General features: G+C 61.0%; 2 protein-coding genes across 6 annotated transcripts; one reads left to right on the top strand and one right to left on the bottom strand.

The window, feature by feature from the left end:
- The first annotated feature begins 2,143 nt into the window (after positions 1 to 2,143).
- MFSD12 (major facilitator superfamily domain containing 12) lies at positions 2,144 to 14,867 on the top strand. 2 transcript variants are annotated; one of them, XM_035286633.3, is made up of 10 exons: positions 2,144 to 2,620; positions 9,105 to 9,315; positions 11,508 to 11,652; positions 11,741 to 11,923; positions 12,178 to 12,270; positions 12,361 to 12,453; positions 13,061 to 13,231; positions 13,307 to 13,401; positions 14,139 to 14,264; positions 14,360 to 14,867. In XM_035286633.3, exons 1-10 carry the CDS (start codon positions 2,305 to 2,307, stop codon positions 14,565 to 14,567), a joined length of 1,641 nt encoding a protein of 546 aa, XP_035142524.2. In that variant the 5' UTR covers positions 2,144 to 2,304; the 3' UTR covers positions 14,568 to 14,867. The 2 variants fall into 2 exon arrangements, with proteins under 2 accessions (XP_035142524.2, XP_035142525.2); XM_035286634.3 differs by having other exon boundaries at positions 14,134 to 14,264.
- TEKTIP1 (tektin bundle interacting protein 1) lies at positions 9,396 to 18,707 on the bottom strand. 4 transcript variants are annotated; one of them, XR_004738326.3, is made up of 4 exons: positions 18,580 to 18,707; positions 15,299 to 15,744; positions 11,160 to 11,280; positions 9,396 to 10,309 (listed from the first exon to the last, which is right to left on the bottom strand). XR_004738326.3 is itself a non-coding variant. In XM_008986987.5 (4 exons), exons 1-4 carry the CDS (start codon positions 18,660 to 18,662, stop codon positions 14,984 to 14,986), a joined length of 630 nt encoding a protein of 209 aa, XP_008985235.1. In that variant the 5' UTR covers positions 18,663 to 18,707; the 3' UTR covers positions 9,396 to 14,983. The 4 variants fall into 4 exon arrangements, 3 of the variants coding, with proteins under 3 accessions (XP_008985235.1, XP_035142542.1, XP_035142539.1); XM_008986987.5 differs by having other exon boundaries at positions 9,396 to 15,165; positions 15,299 to 15,424; positions 15,506 to 15,744; XM_035286651.3 differs by lacking the exon at positions 9,396 to 10,309 and having other exon boundaries at positions 11,090 to 11,280.
- Between the last annotated feature and the right edge of the window lie 911 nt (positions 18,708 to 19,618).

The following is a 19,618-nucleotide window of genomic DNA, read 5'->3' as shown; positions in this document are numbered from 1 at the left end:
CGTCTGTGTGAGGATCAGTTTCCCCATCTGTAAGGGGCGTGAAGGCTGCACAGCATGCCTCACGTCTGTAATCCCATCTCTTTGGGACCAGTCTGGGCAACGTAGCAAGACTTCCATCTCTGAAAAAATTAGCCAGGTGTGGTGACATGCACCTGTAGTCCCAGCTACTTGGGAGGCTGAGGCAGGAGGATTGCTTGAGCCTGGGAGGCTGAGGCCGCAGTGAACTATGATCTCAGGAAACCATGGGTGACATAACGAGACTCTGCCTCAAAAACCCACTAGCCCACCGTTTTTTTCCATTCCTCATCTCCTACTTCACGCTCTATTATTTTACTTTGTTATTCATGTTTATTTTTAGAGGCAGGATCTCGTTCTGTCGCCCAGGCTGCAGCGCGGTGGCACAATCTTGGCTCACTACAACCTCCGTCTCCCGGATTCAAGTGATTCTCCTGCCTCAGCATCCTTCTAAAAAAAAGCCTCCTTCTAAATATATATATATATTTTGAGACAGAGTTTCGCTCTTGTTACCCAGGCTGGAGTGCAATGGTGCGATCTCGGCTCACCGCAACCTCCGCCTCCCGGGTTCAGGCAATTCTCCTGCCTCAGCCTCCCGAGTAGCTGGGATTACAGGCACGCACCACCATGCCCAGCTAATTTTTGTATTTTTAGTAGAGATGGGGTTTCACCATGTTGACCGGGATGGTCTCGATCTCTTGACCTCGTGATCCACCCGCCTCGGCCTCCCAAAGTGCTGGGATTACAGGCGTGAGTCATCACACCCAGCCAAATGTTCTATTTTTAGTAGAGATGGGGTTTCTCTATGTTTTCAGGCTCATCTTCAACTCCGCACCTCAGGTGATCCGCCTGTCTCGGCCTCCCAAAGTGCTGGGATTACAGGCGTGAGCCATCACACCCAGCCAAATGTTCTATTTTTAGTAGAGATGGGGTTTCTCTATGTTTTCAGGCTCATCTTCAACTCCGCACCTCAGGTGATCCGCCTGTCTCGGCCTCCCAAAGTGCTGGGATTACAGGCGTGAGCCATCACACCCAGCCAAATGTTCTATTTTTAGTAGAGATGGGGTTTCTCTATGTTTTCAGGCTCATCTTCAACTCCGCACCTCAGGTGATCCGCCTGTCTCGGCCTCCCAAAGTGCTGGGATTACAGGCATGAGCCACCGCGCCCAGCCTAACTTTTGTATTTTTAGTAGAGACAGGGTTTCGCCGTGCTGGCCAGGCTGGTCTCGAACTCTTGCCCTCAGGTGATCTGCCCGCCTTAGGCCTCCCAAAGTGCTGGGATTACTTACAGGTGTGAGAACCTGTTTCTATAATAAATAAAAAGAGGAAAGAAGAGGAAAGGCTGCTGGACGCGGCGGAGGCCTCAGGTAGAGGGAACCACACGCAGCCCTTGGAGGACCTTGAAACCCTCGGTCCGGTGACCCGTTCGTGGGAGGACGCTGGTTGGAGGGGGAGGATCGTACCCACAGGCCCGGGAGTCACAGGCACCGCCTGACTCACTGCGCGCCCCGGGGCAACTCCGTTCCCGGCCAGTAAAATGGGAGGGAAATTTGCTCCAGCACGTGGGGCTCTTGGCAGGCAACGCTCGTTAAAGGCCAGGTGGTACTATTATGTCGATCACCCCTATTATTACCGTTTATAACCAATTAATTAGTGCTGCTGCCCGCTCTCCGCGTGCGATCGCGTCTCTCTAGGCCGGGAAGTCACCGGACCCCGGGCGCGCTGGGGCGCAGACTCCGCCACCCCGACCCCCACCCCAAACCCACTGCCCATCCCACGCGCTCCACCCTGGCCCGCAGTGGGCCTCGTCCAGCTGGGGGTGGCGCGGGCCTGGAGGCGGGGTCCGAGTGGGAGCCAGCTGTGCCCCGTCGTCCATTTCCTTCCAGAGTGTTTGGGGGGGCAGAGACTCACGCTGAGCGATCGGGGTGTCGCCCTCTTCTCCCGCGGGCGCTAGGACCGTGCGGGTGCCCGGTCCAAAGAAGCCCTGCGGGCACGCCCCTCCCCTCTCCTCTCTCCTCGGCGATTGGCTGCGATTTCCCGGGGCGCTGCTGCGATTGGCGCAGATGCCGGGATCGCCCCGCCCCGCCCGGCCCGGCGCAGACTCCTAGCTCCAGGGCCCGGAGGCCTCAGAGGCGAGTGCGGGGCGGACGCGGCGGGTGCGGGCGCGGCCGGAAGAGAGCGGGGCGCGGGGTGCGCGGTGTCCGGCGCGTGCTGGGGTCCCCGGCGCCTCCCGCCACCGCACCCCGTGAGGCCCGGCCGGGGCACTCTCCGCGGAGCCCGGGACCCGCGATGGGCCCCGGACCCCCGGCGGCGGGAGCGGCGCCGTCCCCGCCGTCCCCGCCGTCCCCGCGGCCGCTGTCCCTGGTGGCGCGGCTGAGCTACGCCGTGGGCCACTTCCTCAACGACCTGTGCGCCTCCATGTGGTTCACCTACCTGCTGCTCTACCTGCACTCGGTGCGCGCCTACAGCTCGCGCGGCGCGGGGCTGCTGCTGCTGCTGGGCCAGGTGGCCGACGGGCTGTGCACGCCGCTCGTGGGCTACGAGGCCGACCGCGCCGCCGGCTGCTGCGCCCGCTACGGCCCCCGCAAGGCCTGGCACCTGGTCGGTAAGTGTCCCGGCCCCGCCACCTGTCTGGCAACCCCTCCGAGCGTGCCCGACCCGGGAGCCTCCTCCCTCTGACCCGCCTCTCGGTCTGTCAGCCCCGCGGCTGGACCGTCCCTGCACTGTCTGTCCTGGGCCTGAACCTTCCATATCTGTCTGTCTCTTGGCCTGAACCGTCTCTGTCACTCCCACCACCCAGCCCCCTCTGTCTGCCAGCGGGGGACCTAAGCCTCCCCTGTCTGTCTGCCCACCCCAGGAGCTGAGTCTTCACCTCTCTGTTCCGTGGCCTCGGCCCCCCTGCTGTGACTACCCAGTGCCCCCTCGGTGGTGTCACTCGTGACCCTCCCCTGCCTATCCCACCATCCAGCCTGAGCCTCCCCTGTCTTTCTGTCCCATGGCCTCCCCTATCGGACGGTGCAGGGCCTCCCCCATCTGTCTGACTGTGCAGGGCCCCACTGTCTGCCTGAGCCATGAGCCTCCCCCACCTGTCTGCTTAACTGCCTCGTGTTCCCTCTGGTGGCCCCTTGGCCCAGCCTCCCCCGTCTGTCTGCCTGAGCTGCTGTCTGATGCAGGACCCTGGCCATCTGACTGCCTGCCTTTCCAGGGTCAATTCCCTTGTCCGTGTGCCTCCTCCAGCCGCCCTGAACCCTCTGGAGGGTTGGTGGTGACTGCGCAGCGCCGCCTCTGTCAGTCTGTCCAGCCCGACCTTGTCTATTAGGGTGACCGACGAGGACAGCTATGGCTGAGGAGCGTCAGGCTGCCTGGAGCCCCCCCCCTCTGTCCATTCTGCCAGGGCACCCTCATGCATGGGCGGTTTTTGGGGAAGCTGCCCCGGGAGTTGAGAGTTGGGGACGCCTGGGTGGACTGGAGGGTCAGGGGTCTTTGCCTTGTTCTTGCCAGGGTCAGGGTCCTCCTAGGTCTTGGGGAGGCGCCCTGATTGGAGAGGGCTGTTGGGAGGGCAGGAGGCTGGCATCACGGGCTGGGTCACCCTGCCCCAGTGCCCCTCGATAAGACTGCAGGGCTGCCTCCCAGCGGCCCTCCTCTCCCCGCCCCGACCCTGGGACTGAAGATTAGCCACAACTTCCTTCCCTGCTCCTCTTGCCCTCGAAGAATTGCTGGCTGTGTCCTGGCATTTGGGGCATGTGGGGCAAGGAGGCAGGGCCAGGAAGCCTGCTCAGTTTTTGGAATTCCAGGCTGCAGCAGGGGCAGGCTGGTGCCTCCTCACCCTTGGGAGCAATGACGGAGTGGGTGGTGACCCCAGGCTCTGGGGAAGGGCAGGTTTTGCAAGAGGCAGTGGAGCTCCAGTGGCCTGAGCACTCCAGGCCCCGCAGAAGGCACAGCTTGGGGCTGGATTTTCATGTTTTCCATGTCCGGATTATTCCTGGGTCACCTGAAACTGGCAGACAGGGAGGGGACTGGCTGTCCCTTCCTTTTTGGTTACATTGCGATTGTTGCTGAGCGGAACCCAGGGCTTCAAACGCGTCTTTGATCATGATGTTGGATAAGCTCATGACAGACACACGGGACGATTGCTGGGCACCCAGGGCGGTGGCTCACGCCTCTCATCCCAGCACTCTGGGAAGCTACGGTGGCAGATCACCTGAGGTCAGGAGGTTGAGGCCAGCATGGACAGCATGGCGAAACCCCATCTCTATTAAAAATACAAAAATTAGCCAGGCGTGGTGGTGCGCGCCTGTGGTCCAGCTACTTGGGAGGCTGAGGCAGGAGAATCACTTGAACCGGGGAGGCGGAGGTTGGGGTGAGCCGAGATCACGCCGCTGCACTCCATCCAGCCTGGGAGACAGAGCAAAACTCCATCTCAAAGGAAAAAAAAAACGCAAACAAGAACAAACAGAAAAAGCAACCGAAGGCTTTATGCTTTTCCAACGCGGGCCTGGGGTGCGGCGCTCCGGCCAGAGAGCAGGCTTCGCTCTCACCCTCTTCCCTGCCTGGGGGAGGGCACCTGCCCCGGGAGCTGAGAGTCGGGGGCCACCTGGGCGGGGCTGGAGGGTCAAGACGGTCTGGTGGGAGTGGAAGCCCAGGCAGCCGCTCTTGATGCCTGGTCAGGTGACGGCAGCGGAGCTCACCCTGACAGCGGCTCTCACTTCTCTAGTTAAAGACTCACCATGTCCTGGGGGACTCCCCGCCAATCCTGGGAAGACCCTCAGAGTCAGACACAAACACTCCCATGGGTGGGCACATGGCATGAGTGGGCTTCAGAAGGAAGAAGGACGTTAGCTTTGAGGTTTTGAAGGATGGGTAGGAGCGTGTGGAGGGAGGACGCATTCCAAATAGCAGAAAGAGCTGTGGAAAGGTAGGAACCGCCTTCACCTTGCAGCTGTGGAAGGAGGAAGTTGAGAGTAGAAGGAGCTTCTTGGTGCCACACGTCACTCCAGCCTGTGGGGCAGGAACTTACTTTTTTTTTTTGAGACGGAGTTTCGCTCTTGTTGCCCAGGCTGGAGTGCAATGGCGCGATCTCGGCTCACCGCAACCTCCGCCTCCTGGGTTCAGGCAATTCTCCTGCCTCAGCCTCCCGAGTAGCTGGGATTACAGGCACGCGCCACCATGCCCAGCTAATTTTTTGTATTTTTAGGAGAGACGGGGTTTCACCATGTTGACCGGGATGGTCTCGATCTCTTGACCTTGTGATCCACCTGCCTCGGCCTCCCACAGTGCTGGGATTACAGGCGTGAGCCACCGTGCCCGGCCCAGAACTTTCTTTTCTTGTTGAGATAGAGGGGTGGTTCCATGGGCGGCGTGGCCTCCCAGAGCGTCCCCAGCACGGGGCGAGTCCTGGCCGGCGGGCATCCCAGCAGGGCCCTGTGGCCTTCAGTGGTCTCCGGACCCGCTGCCCAGGCCAGATACCTGCAAAGAGTTACACCGGGGTCCCCAGGGGTCCCCAAAGGCAGCCCTGAGACCTGGGGGACAGCGAGGCCAGCACTGGGCCTCCAGTCCCAGCAGCCTGGCGTGGGGGACGGTCTGGGGACGGTGGTGGCCGCTGCCCTGACCTGCAGGACACCCAGGCATCCACCAGCACCCGGGAGGGCCCCGAGCCAGGCCATGGAGCCGGCAGGGGCCGGGTGGAAAGAAAAAAGAAACGTTTCTTTGAAAGTGATTCCGAAGTAGGTTGGCTCGGGCCCAGGCAGCCCAGCGGCGGGGAGAGGGAGACGGAAAGTGTGGGCCAGACTCAGGGAGCGCAGGAAGGACGAGGCTGGGGAGGCCCGGGGTGGAGGCCAGCGTCCTGGGGGTTGCCCCGTCCACACCCCGCCTCTCGGCCCCCCTCCCCGACGCCTCATCCAGATGTTCTTCCCCGTCCCCGGTGGGCGGCGGGGAGTGCCGCAGACATCTACGGTCTTGTGTGTTTTCCTCCTTCGATTTGTTCAGACGGACTCCAGACAAGGGCTGCGCGGGGTTTTAGGTCATCTGGACTGCCAGGAAGTGGAGGCTCAGAGAGGGAGAGCGCTTTTGCTGAGGTCACACAGCACTGGCAGACTGACAGCTGCTTCCCTCCTTGGAGCCCTGGGGACAAGGAAGTTGTCTGTGGAGGATCAGGAGCTGGACTGGAATTCCTTTTACTTTTTTCTTGTTTTTTTGAAGCAGAGTCCTGCTTTGTCACCCGGGCTGGCATGCAATGACACGATCACGGCTCACTGTGGCTTAGACCTCCTAGGCTCAAGCAGTTCTCCCGTTTCAGCCTCCTGGGTAGCCGGAACCACAGGCCTGCACCGCCATGACCAGCGAATTCTTTTGTTGTTTGAGACAAGGTCTCGCTCTGTTGCCCAGGCTGGAGTGCAATGGCGCGATCTCGGCTCACTGCCACCTCCGCCTCCTGGGCTCAAGCGATTCTCCTGCCTCAGCCTCCCGAGTAGCTGGGATTACAGGGTACGCGCCACGATGCCCAGCTAATTTTTTGTATTTTTAGTTGAGACGGGGTTTTGCTATGTTGGCCAGGCTGGTCTCAAACTCCTGACCTCAAGTGATCTGCCTGCCTCAGCCTCCCAAAGCGCTGGGATGACAGGCGTGAGCCACCGCACCTGGCTATTTTTTTGTGTTTTTGTAGAGGTGGGGTATCGCTATGGTGCCCAGGCTGGTTTTGAACTCCCGACCTCAGGTGATCCACCTACCTCGGTCTCCCCAAGTGCTGGGATGACAGGCGTGAGCCACTGCGCCCGCTTCCTTTCTTCCCCATCCCTCCCCTCCTCCCCGTCTTCTCTTCTCCTGGTTCTCTCTTCACTGGACGCAGCCATGGGCAGGAACTTCCACTCTCCTTTTTCTTCTTTTTTGAGACAGAGTCTTGCTCTGTCGCCCAGGCTGGAGTGCAGAGGTGGGATTTCAGCTCACTGCAGCCTCCAATTCCCAGCTTCAAGCAACTCTGCCTCAGTTTCCCCAAGTAGCTGGGATTACAGGCGCGCGCCTCCATGGGTGGCTGAGTTTTGTGTTTTTAGTAGAGACGGAGTTTCACCTTGTTGGTCAGGCTGGTCTTGAACTCCTGACCTCTTAACCTGCCTCAGGCTCCCAAAGCGCTGGGATTACAGGCCACCACGCCCGGCCTCTGCTTTTCTTTTCCATTCTTTCTCCTTTCTTTTTGTTTTTTTTCTTTCCTTGACAGGGTCTCGCTCTGTCACCCAGGCTGGAGTGCAGTGGCGCGATCACGAGTCACTTTAGCCTCGACCTCCTGGGTTCAAGTGATCCTCCCACCTCAGCCTCCCAAAGTGCTGGGATTGCAGGATGAGCCGCCAGTCCTGGCCACTATCCCTGCTGTGTGAAAACTGAGGCCTAGAGGGGCACAGTCACTTGCCCAAAGCCCGCAGGCCGGGCACCCTGGCCCCAGCAATGGTTAACCCAGGCTGGTCAGCAGGAGCAGGGAGTCCAGCCAGGAAGGGACCTTCTCACCAGAGTCCACAGTCCGTGCTGTCCCCGGATGAGCCCCAGGACCCCAGGAATCTGCACAAACCCTCCCAGGCCCTAGTTCCAGGGAAACCGCCAGGAGAGGGAGGTTTTGGTTTCACTTCTCCAATTCCAGCTGCCCGGGGCGGTCCCAGGGTCTGGGGGTGAGGTCACCTCCGGAGCCTGGAGGGAGGAAGGAGGTCCAGCCGCCAGGCTTGGTACAGGCGTCCCTCCAGGCGCCCTAGGTGGGGAGGAGAGCAGTGCGGGGCTGCAGGGAAGGAGCCTGGCTCCCGCTCACTCTGGAGGCCTCAGTTTTCCCATCAGGAAAACAGGATGACACCCACGCCTCCAGGCTGCGTCGGTCAGGTCCACGGTTGTAATAATCAGTCACTCAGAAGGTCCTGAAGTAACCGGGGCGCAGTGGTTCACGCCTGTCATCCCAGCTCTTTGGGAGGCCAAGGAGGACGTATCACCTGAGGTCAGGAGTTCAAGTCCAGCCTGGCCAACATGGTGAAACCCCCGTCACTACCGAAAATAGAAAAATGAGCTGGACATGGTAGCAGGTGCCTGTAACCCCAGCTACATGGGAGGCTGAGGCGGGAGGATCGCTTGTACCTGGGAGATGGAGGCTGCAGTCAGCCGAGATTGCACCACTGCACCCCAGCCTGGGTGACAGAGCCAGACCCGTCTCAAAAACAGAAAAGCGGTACTGAAGTCGTGAGTCCCATGCTGGGCGTCCCCAGGCCTCCTGGAGCCTGCTGTCTGCAGAGGAAAGCCAGGGGACGGACAAAGAATTCCTGGGTGTGCTGAAGTGCGGTAGGGGCAGCAGGGGCCAGCAGAGCAGGGGTTTGAGGAGGTGACAGTCGGTTGAGCTGAGAGGTGAATAGGAGCCGGCCTTGCCAGGGTGTGAGAGAGAGAAGGCTCCGGGCAGAGGCATGGCTGTGCAAAGGCCCGGGGGCAGTTGGAGGAACAGTGAGGAGGCGGTGGCTGGAGCGAGAGAGTGGGGGCAGGTCGCGCAGGGCTCCATGGGCTGCAGGGAGGGTCTGACATTTGTTCCAACGCGTCTGAGGATGTTTTTCTGAGCATGTGAAAAGCCAGGGCTTGGTACAGTGGATTTTGGTTGGGGCAGGAGCTGTTTGCAGACTGGAGGCCCAGTGTTCCAGGGAGTGGTCACCTTAGGAGCTGACAGGGATGGGGTCAGGGAGGGCAGGCTCCAGACCAGCCCCACCAGGGCCTCCCACTCCCCGAGGCCCCGCAGGAGGCTTGACAGTGGCCGAGGGGGAGGAGCGGGAGGAGGCCGTGGCTGTAACTGGGGCACCTGTGTGGGGCAGGTTTCCAGGGAACCTCCTGTGCCCCAGTTCTTCTGACTACTAAGCCCAGGTACTCGGGCCTCAGATTCCCCTTTTGTGGCCAAGGGCCATAAGCGTGGGAAGTGCTGGCTGCAGACCCTGGCTTCTGCCCATGTGCCTGTGTGCATTGGGGGGGGGGGGAGGGTCTCCATCTGTACCTCGGTTTCCCTCTGTCCTCCCTCAGCGTCCCCACCCCGGGAGCCCTGGCTGGTGCGGGAAGACCCTGTGGCTGACCTGCCCTCCCGTCCACAGGCACCGCCTGCGTCCTGCTGTCCTTCCCCTTCATCTTCAGCCCCTGCCTGGGCTGTGGGGCCGCCACGCCCGAGTGGGCCGCGCTGCTGTACTACGGCCCGTTCGTGGTGGTCTTCCAGTTTGGCTGGGCCTCCACGCAGATCTCCCACCTCAGCCTCATCCCAGAGCTCGTCACCAACGACCACGAGAAGGTGGAACTCACGGCACTCAGGTGGGAGCTCGGGCACCGCCCCTGAGGGCGGGGTGGGGCGGGGCTGGCTTATGAGTCCATGACACCACGGACACAGCAGCTGGGGACCGCACAGTCTTTTATGTTCAGTTTTAATTTATGCTATTTATTTGTTTATTTTTTGAGATGGAGTCTTGCTGTCGCCCAGGCTGGAGTGCAGTGGTGTGACCTGGCGTCACCGCAACCTCTGCCTCCTGGGTTCAAACGATTCTCCTGCCTCAGCCTCCCGAGCAGCTGGGATAGTGGCACCCAGCATCAGGCCTGGCTGGTTTTCTTCTATTTTTGTAGAGACAGGGTTTCACCATGTTGGCCAGGCTGGTCTTAAACTCCTGACCTCAGGTGCTCCTGCCTCGGGCTCCCAAAGTGCTGGGATCACAGGTGTGAGCCACCGCGCCCGGCCTTTACGTTTATTTTATTTTAATAAGAGATGGGGTTTCGCCATGTTGGACAGGCTGGTTTCGAACTCCTGACCTCGTGATTCACCTGCCTCGGCCTCCCAAAGTGCTGGGATCACAGGCGTGAGCCACCGCGCCCAGCTACGTTTATCTTTTCAAGAAGGAGGTCTCACTGTCGCCCAGGCTGGGGTGCAGTGGCTCGATCTCGGCTCACTGCAGCCTTGACCTCTGGGCTTGACCAGTCCTCCTGCCTCAGCCTCCCGAGTAGCTGGGATCACAGGAGCGTGCCATCATACCCAGCTGGTTTTTAAAGTTTTCGTGGAGATGGGGTCTTGCTCTATTGCTCAGGCTGGGGACTCTCGGGCTCAAGGGATCCGGAAGTGCCGGGGTTACAGGCACAAGCCACTGCGCCTGGCCGTTGCACGTTCTCCTCTCAGTTTCTAGGGCTCAGGAGTCCAGTGTGGCTGAGCTGGGGGCGGGAGTTGTGCTTCAGGGTCTGTCTGGAGCCTGCATTCACGGGGTTGCTCAGGCCTGGGGTGGTACCTCCTCCAGGGTTGATGGTGGAATTTGTCATCTTCCACCTGTGGAAGTCACGGTGGCTGGCTGTTGCTTCTGAGGCCAGGAGGGAGAATCTCTGATTTCAGGAAGCCCTAAATCCTGTCTCCCAAAGGATCCGCTGATTCAGCAGGCCCACCCACAAGTCTCCCCTCTTTTTATATTTTTGAGACAGAGTCTTGCTCTGTCGCCCAGGCTGGAGTGCAGTGGCGCGATCTCGGCTCACTACAACCTCCGCCTCCCAGGTTCAGGTTGAAGCAGTTCTCCTGCCTCAGCCTCCTGAGTAGCTGGGACTACAGGCGCGCGCCACCACGCCCGGCTAATTTTTGTATTTTTAGTAGAGATGGGCTTTCACCATGTTGGCCAGGCTGGTCTTGAACTCCTGACCTCAGGTGATCTGCCTGCCTCGGGCTCCTGAGCCGCTGGGATTACAGGCTGAGCCACCGCACGGCCCCTTGACTCAGCTTCTTCAACCCTCCTTGTGAACTGGGAGGTGGGAACTGTTTCTTCCTGAGTGTTCCAGAGGAGGACACGGCCCCAAATGGTGGCCAAAGCCAGGGTCCCCACAGTGCCTTCGTCAGGAGGGGGCTGTGGGGGGAGCCCGCTGTTTGCCCCCCTGCCTGTGTCAGCAGCTCCGCCCACTCTGGCCTCCCCCCTTGGCTTTCGGTTCCCCATTATGGCTGAGACAGATGCAGGCACTAACGACAGGGGTTTCCCAATACCCAGGGCCCCTGAGGGCCGGACCCCAGCCACTTCCTGTGTCGCTTTGCCAGCTGATCTCCTGCTGTGCTCACGTGGCCTCGAGGTGACATGGTTCCTGCTTTCAGAAAGGGAGGCCCCCTGCCTGTCTGGGCTTCTAGACCAGGGAGCCCTTGCCTTGCAGCCGCCCGGCATCTGGGGAAGGCTTATTCCCGAATCCTGGCTCCCGAGCCTCTGGGTTCTCAGACTTCTGTGTCGCAGCCTGGACTCTGCTTGGCTGAGTAACTGCACCCTGGTCCTAGGCAGGAAGAGGGAAGCTGCGGGTCACAGCTGCCCCGTGTCAGATAACTGGCAGGCTGGGGAAACTGAGGCCAGCACAGGTATCCTGGAGGCCACCCAGTGCGGCGGTGGCTGGAATCTCCCAGCAGTCGGGGTTCCGCAAGGTACTGTGCCAGCGCTGCCACCCGGGGAAGAAGGACCTGGGTTCCCAGAGTCCTGCTGAGTCCCTGCCCGCCTGCCCGCCAGGTACGCGTTCACCGTGGTGGCCAACATCACTGTCTACGGTGCTGCCTGGCTCCTGCTGCACCTGCAGGGCTCGTCGAGGGTGGGGCCCGCCCAGGACATCAGCGTCAGTGACCAGCTAGGGGGCCAGGACGTGCCCGTGTTCCGGGTGAGCTGGGGCCTGGTGTGTTGCCTGAAGTCCTCGAGCCTGGGGCGGCCTGGGCCAGCTGCTGCTGACCACTCTGCCGCGTTCCCAGAACCTGTCCCTGCTGGTGGTGGGTGTCGGCGCCGTGTTCTCACTGCTGTTCCACCTGGGCACCCGGGAGAGGTGCCAGCTGCATGCGGAGGAGCCGGGCGAGCACAGCCCCCTGTTGGCCCCCGTGGTTGCCCAGCCCCTGCTGCTCTGGAAGCACTGGCTCCGGGAGCCGGCTTTCTACCAGGTGCGTGCTGGGGGGGACAGGGCCAGCTCAGACCTCTCCTCCCACCCTTCGGCCCCTGGTGCCGCCCATGCCCGGGGCAGATATCGCTCATGAAGCACTGCTCTCTGCTCTTCCACCTCAACCCACTGGGCAGTCACTACCAATGGATCAAATGCCAGCTGCAGGGCACCCATCCAGGCCCCGGTGCCCCCTGCTGGTGGGAGTGGACAAGGGCCCCCTGACCCCTGCCGGTCCCTCTGCTGGTCTGCCCACAGGTGGGCATGCTGTACATGACCACCAGGCTCATCGTGAACCTGTCTCAGACCTATATGGCCATGTACCTCACCTACTCTCTCAACCTGCCCAAGGTAAGTGGGTTGGGACGGGGGCGCTGGGGTGGGACGGCCGCAGCCTGGCAAGCGGTGAGGGACACGCCGGGCCCGGCTCCGCCCCTGCAGAAGTTCATCGCGACGATTCCCCTGGTGATGTACCTCAGCGGCTTCTTCTCGTCCTTCCTCATGAAGCCCATCAACAAGTGCATCGGGAGGACCGTGAGTGGGCGGGGCAAGTGCGCCGGGAGGACCGTGAGTGGGCGGGGGGGGGCAAGTGCGCCGAGAGGAACGTGAGTGGGCGGGGGGGGGGCAAGTGCATCGGGAGGACCGTGGGTGGGCGGGGCAAGTGCATCGGGAGGACCGTGAGTGGGCGGGGCCCTGCAGCCGGGAGGGGCTCCAGCCTCAGATGCTCCCAGGCCCCCGAGTTCCCGCCTTGTGGGAACCAGGCGGTCTGGAGCCCTGGCCTCTGCGAGTCTCGAGTTCACACTGTCGTGGCGGCAGAGCTCTGGAGCTTTGCGTCCTCCCTGTCCAGCTACTGAGCACTTGGAATGTGGCCGAGGGGACTGAGCTGAGTCCCTCGTTTGCTTTTGTGTACCTGACCTGCCATTAGGCGGAAATAGCCACGTGGCTCCAGCTACTACCACGTGGACAGAGCACAGCTCCGCGTGGCAGTTCTCCTGGGCCTCAGAGCCGGGCTCCTTAATGACCGTCCAGCTCACGCCCTGTTTGCTGGGGTGGGGGTAGTGGATTGAAGACCAGAGAGGGCAAACGCTGCGCTCAGGGGCACCCAGTGGCGTGGGCCAGACCCCAGGGCTGTCCCCTGCAGATGACCTACTTCTCGGGCCTCCTGGTGATCCTGGCCTTCGCTGCCTGGGTGGCGCTCACGGAGGGGCTGGGCGTGGCCGTGTACGCAGCGGCTGTGCTGCTGGGTGCGGGCTGTGCCACCATCCTCGTCACCTCGCTGGCCATGACGGCCGACCTCATCGGTCCCCACACGGTAAGGCTGGTGGCCGGGGTGGGGGTGGCTGGGTGTGGAACTCGGGGTACACACTGACCACCCGTGTTCCCGCAGAACAGCGGAGCGTTCGTATATGGCTCCATGAGCTTCTCTGATAAGGTGGCCAACGGGCTGGCAGTCATGGCCATCCAGAGCCTGCATCCCTGTCCGTGAGTGCCATCCATTCGCTCATTTGTTGAGGAAGAGGGTTCAGACACGGATGGGTGTAGACACAGCCTCCCAGCATTCACGCCTGTAGAGGCCTGGACCTGGGAACCAAAGCCAGTCTGGGCCCTGACGTCACAGCGCTGGGGCAGAGCCAGCTATGTTAATGGTCACAGAGGTGAACGTGTGGTCAGGACTAGGGTGTTAAGGTGAACGCCTTTACCCGGGAGAGGCCTGGGCAGCCAGGACAGGATGCCGGGGAGGGCTTCCTGGAGGAGGTGACATGGACCTGACACTTGCAGGAACTCAAACCGTTCCAGGTCGATGGGGCGGGGCCACACATGGTGTGTTGGAGGAGCAGGGACCAGGAGACTGGTGTGGCTGGAGCACAGGGAAGAGGGGGAGGGGGCAGGTCGTGCAGGGCCTGGTGGGTCATGGGGAGGGTTTTGACCCGAGGAGGGTAGCCTGTGGCAGAGGGACAGGCACTCACAGGTGCCCTCTGGTGGGGGTGAGGGGACTGGGCGGGTGCAGGTGCTGGGCACCACTGGGCCTGGACCAGGTGGAGACTGGGAGGGAGAAGCGGTGGATGCGGGATGGAGAGGACTGGCCATGCTGTTGGGTGTGGGGAAGGAGGTGCGGGGGGTCTGCCCCCCACTCACAGCTCGGACAAGAGGAACAGGTCCAGATGGGTGGGGACATCCCTGTGGTGCCCACTAGGCCCCTGCCTCCTCCCGCAGCTCAGAGCTCTGCTGCAGGGCCTGCGTGAGCTTCTACCACTGGGCGATGGTGGCCGTGACGGGCGGCGTGGGCGTGGCTGCTGCCCTGTGTCTCTGCAGCCTCCTGCTGTGGCCCATCCGCCTGCGACGCTGTGAGTCCTGGCCCACCCCTCCCTTCTCTAACACCAGGGGCAAGTGTGGGGCCCACCCCCCCTTCTCTAACGCCATTTCCACCCCTCCCTGGCAGGGGACCCAGAAGCCCAGCCCTGACGGCCTCCTGCACCTGTGCAAGGGAAATGTGGGGACACACGAGGACGCCCCCAACGCCTAGGGGCGAAGCCCCCCCCGCCCCTCGCTATTCTCCGGCCCCCCATCCCCCCACCCCCCACCCTCACTGGCTCCCGGAGATGGGAGTCAGGGTGAAGGCAGCGGGAATGCCTACCAGGGCCTTCTGAATCCAGAGGTTTGTAGGGACCCCTGGGCTTTTAGGGTGCCCCGTTCTCAACTCTAATCCATCTCAGTCCTGTGGAGGATTTGGAGTGCCTCTCTCGGCAGGAAGTAGGAACCCCTGAGGGGTCTGGGGGAACCCTAACCCCAGCACAGTTCACCCCTCACCTCTGGCCTGGGGATGGCTGGAGCCTGCAGGAGCCCCAGCCATGGAGTAGTGGGTTGGGCCTGGACCCTGCCATGGTGGGCAGCGGGGCTGCCCGGGGGGCTTGGTGGACTCTGCTGGCAGCAATAAAGAGATGAAGGCAGCCTGGCTCCTGTCTGCCAGGCGGGGGTGGCCCGGAGCAGGGGTAGCTTGGGCATCTCGGCTGTGCCCTAGTTGTGGGTAGCCACCCTCTTTTGGGTGTGTCATGGAAGCATGTGTTTATCGGGGAGTAGGCGTGGGGCCAGGTGGGAGCCACTGGCCGGTGGAGGGGCAGTATGGCTCCAGGCCCCACTGCAAGTAGTTCTGGGTGGTGTGGGGTGGGCGCTGGGGCGCTGACAGGAAGGGCACGTAGTCTGATGCACTCCACAGAGGCTCCACCCCGTACTGATTCCTGTTGACCACTGCAGGTGGGACCCGGGTCACTGTGTGCTCCCCCTTCCTCACCCCCAGCCAGCAAGGGGCTCCCTGGGCAATTTCACCCTGGCCTAGGTGGCCTTGTCCCCCTGGCCTCCCGGGGAGCTGCCCTGGCCTCACCGTAGTCCTTGCCCAGGATTGGCCTGTCCTTCCACAGCATGCTCCCCCACCGGGTGCTGGGGTCCAGGTACTGGGCGGGGACGATGGGGTCGTGCCAGGCGGTCTCCCGCAGGTGCTGGGTGTAGGCTGCGGTGGGGCAGGGGCTGGCGGTCATTCCCGTCCCCCTCGAGCAGGCCCGGCACCGGGACAGGGAGGGTGGGCACTCACCCGAGGGCAGGCTGCACTCGCGGTGTCGGGAGCAGCCATGCCAGCGGTTGTAGGCCTCACGGAAGGGGCGGTCCAGGGCTGAGGGCAGCTTGTACCAGGCTTCCCGGGAGTCCAAGTTGGTCAGACCCGTGTACCACAGCTGGCCAGCTGCATCGTGTCCCATGGGCGTGTACTTCCAGCGTGTGGCCTGCTTGATGGCCGGTGCCCAGCGTGGCCCCTCCAGGGACAGGTAGTCATCGCTGAGGGTGGAGGGTGTAGAGGCCTGGCCCACGGTGTGGGGCCACCCTCCCTCCCCACTTGGTGTCTGTTCTTTGGCCTTGGACCCCTCACCCCACAGCGGGTGGCAGAGGAGAGAGGCTGACTGCCTCTCTCCCCACACATCCCATCCCCTGAACTTGGTTTGAGATGGAGTCTGGCTGTGTCCCTGGCTGGAGGGCAGCGGCACCTCGTCTCACTGTAACCTCCGCCTCTCAAGTAGCTGGGACTACAGGCACCTGCCACCACGCCCGGCTAATGTCTGTATTTTTAGTAGACAGGGTTTCACCACGTTGGCCTGGTCTCAATCTCTTGACCCTGTGAGCCGCCACCTCAGCCTCTCAAAGTACTGGGATTACAGGCGTGAGCAGCCATGCTCGGCCAGCACTTTCTGATCTGAGCTTTTCTTGCCTGGAGAAGAGACACCAGGGAGGGAAAAGGTCGAGGGCCCTGGACACTCCTGGGTTCCTGCAGCTTTTGTCCAGCATCCAAGACCCACAAGCCCCTTCCTCTGGGGAGCCCCCGTGGCGTGGAGCCGTGGCCCACGGAGGACTAGGGGACCCACTCGGCCAGGCATGTGGCTCATGCCTGTAAACCCAGCACTTTGGGAGGCTGAGGCGAATGTATCACTTGAGGTCAGGAGTTTGAGACCAGCCTGGCCAACATGGTGAAAGCCCATCTCTACTAAAAACACAAAAATTAGCCGGGCGTGGTGGCGCGTGCCTGTAATCCCAGCTACTTGGGAGGCTGAGGCAGGAGAACTGCCTGAACCTGGGAAGTGGAGGTGGCTGTGAGCCGAGACTGTGCCACTGTGCTCCAGCCTGGGTAACAGAACAACAGTCTGTCTCAAAAAAAAAAAAAAAAAAAAAGAAACTCAAAGATGTTTTCATGCTGTGACTTTTGGGAATATGTCCCAAGGAAGTCACCCCAAAGAGTAAGGTGGTTGGCCCCGTGTAGTCCCAGCAGGGCTAGAAACACTCTCTTCTGTGCCTTGTGTGGGAGCAGTCCCGGCTCTCCACTTTGGGAGGCCAAGGTGAGTGGATCACCTGAGGTCAGGAGTTCGAGACCAGCCTGGCCACCATGGTGCAACCCCGTCTCTGCTAAAAATATAAAAGCTAGATAGGTGTGGTGGAAGGGGCCTGTGGTCCCAGCTACTCGGGAGGCTGAGGTAGGAGAATTGCTTGAACCTGGGAGGTGGACGTTGTAGTGTGCCCAGATCTCGCCATTGTGCCCAGTCTGGGCAACAGAAACGGAGTCCATCTCAAGAAAAACATGCAATTAAAACAGAGCAATATTCGGTGAGAAATGAGCCCCTCTCCCTGCTGTTGGCCCCATCCCCACCTGCCACTCACTCCTTCCAGGAGCAGGTGGGAAGTGCACCCTCCGCCCTGTCACTCCACTCACGGGAGCCCGGTTCACTGCATCTACTTGCTTTCTTTTTTTTTCCAGTAGAAATAGTCTCACTCTGTTGCTCAGGCCGGCGTGCAGTGGCACAATTTCAGCTCAGTGCAGCCCTGACCTCCTGGGCTCAAGCAGTCCACACCCCTCAGCCTCGCAAGGAGCTGAGATTACAAGCATGTGCCACTATGACCAACTATTTTGTGTATTTTTAGTAGAGACGGGGTTTCACCGTGTTGGTCAGGTTGGTCTCCAAGTCCTGGCCTCAGGTGATAATGCCCGCCTCGGCCTCCCAAAGTGCTGGGATTCAGGCATGAGCCGCCATGCCTGGCCATCTGGCTGGTTTTTAAATGTTTTGTACAGCTGGGTTTCACGGCTGGGTGCGGTGGCTTATGCCTGTAATCCCAGCACTTTGGGAGGCGGAGGTGGGTAGATCACCTGAGGTTAGGAGTTCAAGACCAGCCTGGCTAACGTGGTGAAACCCCATCTCTGCTAAAAATGTAAAAATTAGCTGGGCATGGTGGGAGGCACCTGTAGTCCCAGCTACTTGGGAGGCTAAGCCAGGAGAGTCATTGAACCCAGGAGGCGGAGGCTGCAGTGAGCCGAGATTGCACCTTTGCACTCCAGCTCAGACAAGAACAAAACTCTGTCTTTAAAAAAATAAAAGAGATGGGGTCTCACTATGTTGCCCAGGCTGGGCTCAAGTGAACCTCCCAAAGTGCTGGGGTTGCCGCTGTGGGCCACCACGCCTGGCCACCATGTTGGTTTGTTTTGATTTCTTCCCTTGGAAATGCAGCAAAGGGCTTTCCCTCTTCTTTCCCATGGCTGCACAGTATTCCATGATCGTTTACACAGCTGCTAATAGGCGCTGTATTGGGGTGACTTGTACCTTCCAAATCACACCTGCCCAGACAGGACATGGCCTTGTTTGGAAATGGCTTTAGTAGCTGCAGCTGAGAAGAGGTTAACCCCATGTTAAGGTGGCCCCGAATCCAGTGCCTGGTGCCCTTCTAAGGAGAGGGAAACGTGGACGCACACAAGGAGGCCAGGTGAAGACAGAGGCAGGGACCAGGAGTGCCTGGGGGCTGCGAGGGGTGCAGGGCAGGCTCTGCCTCAGCCACAGGAGGACCCAGCCCCGCGCACGCCTGATTTCAGAGCGCGTTTTTGTGGTGAAAACTCCCAGTGCATCTGCAACCTTGGAAACAGCCACAGACACTTGCTCTCGGCCCATCTCCAAGTCTGTGGCTGCCACAGTGATTGACCACAGGCCAAAGGGGCCAGGAGGAGCCATCGCACACATTAGCCTTTTAGGAATAATGATTGACACATGCAAGACCCCAAAGTGACACCTGACACCCGGGTGATACCTTACACCCCAGGAGGGAAGGTCCCTTAGGTCTGGCTGGCTGGGAGGGACTCACCTGTAGAGAGGTGCTGGGAAGCTGGTCTCGAGGGTCCCCGTGGGGACATAGGGCCTGGTAGCCTCTCGCGTCAGGGTCTGCATGTCTGCCTGTCTGCCCGGGTCCCCAGGGCTCCTGCCAGGAAGGCCTCTGAGGCCACCGCTGACAGCATAAAGGCTACCCAGTGTCCTGGCAACCGTGCTGACTGCAGGGTACGGTGTCCTGGCAACCGTCCTTCTTCCCAACTGCAGGGTGAGGCGGCCCCAAGGAAGGGGAGGGCTGGAGAGTTGTTGGAAGTATCTGACAACTGAGGGTGACACAGCGTGGGCAGGCAAGGCCAGGGCCACTGCCAGGTGGGGTCTGTGGCCATGAGCCCCCAGCTCTGCACCTCCAGCTCCATGCGCCGCCCCTCCCCGACCTGGGGCCTAGCCTCCCCATCTCCACACCCCCTTGAGGGGCTTCTGTCTCCCCGTGCACCTCCCATCCAGGGGGCAATGCCCGCACAGGTACCTGGTGCCCCAGCCCCTCCCCTCATCCACTCGTATGCAGTCCATTTGTAAAATACACTCAGGATGAGACTGGCACGCGGCGCCTGACAGCACGGTTCGAGACAGCCCAAGGCAGAGACCACGCAAACACCCAGAGGGTGAGGGGGTCAGCAGCGCGTGGCCACCCACACGACAGAACAAGTCTCAGCCACGAGGAGGATCAAGGCTCTGACCCGGGCCACAGCGAGGATGCACCCTGAGGACGTCATGCTCAGCGAGAGACACGACAGAGAAGGGCACACTGTGATCCCATTTCTATGAAATGTGCAGGGCAGTCTGAACCAGAGGCACAGAGAGGATTCGTGGGTGCCAGGACTGAGGACGGGGACCTGGGGATGACTAGGTGATGTGATGCGGACGGGGCTGCCTTTTGGGTGATGAGAATGTTCTGAAATCAGAGGCGATGGCTGCACAGCCACAGAATTGCTCACTGTAAGATGGTGGATTTTGTGTGTACTTTTACCACAATAAAAAACAACCAGGAAGCATCCAGAACACTCCTGCCCTGCTCC

Source organism: Callithrix jacchus, chromosome 22 (genome assembly GCF_049354715.1).
Source record: "Callithrix jacchus isolate 240 chromosome 22, calJac240_pri, whole genome shotgun sequence".
Lineage (NCBI taxonomy): Eukaryota > Metazoa > Chordata > Mammalia > Primates > Cebidae > Callithrix > Callithrix jacchus.
This window is presented reverse-complemented; position numbering and strand designations above follow the sequence as displayed.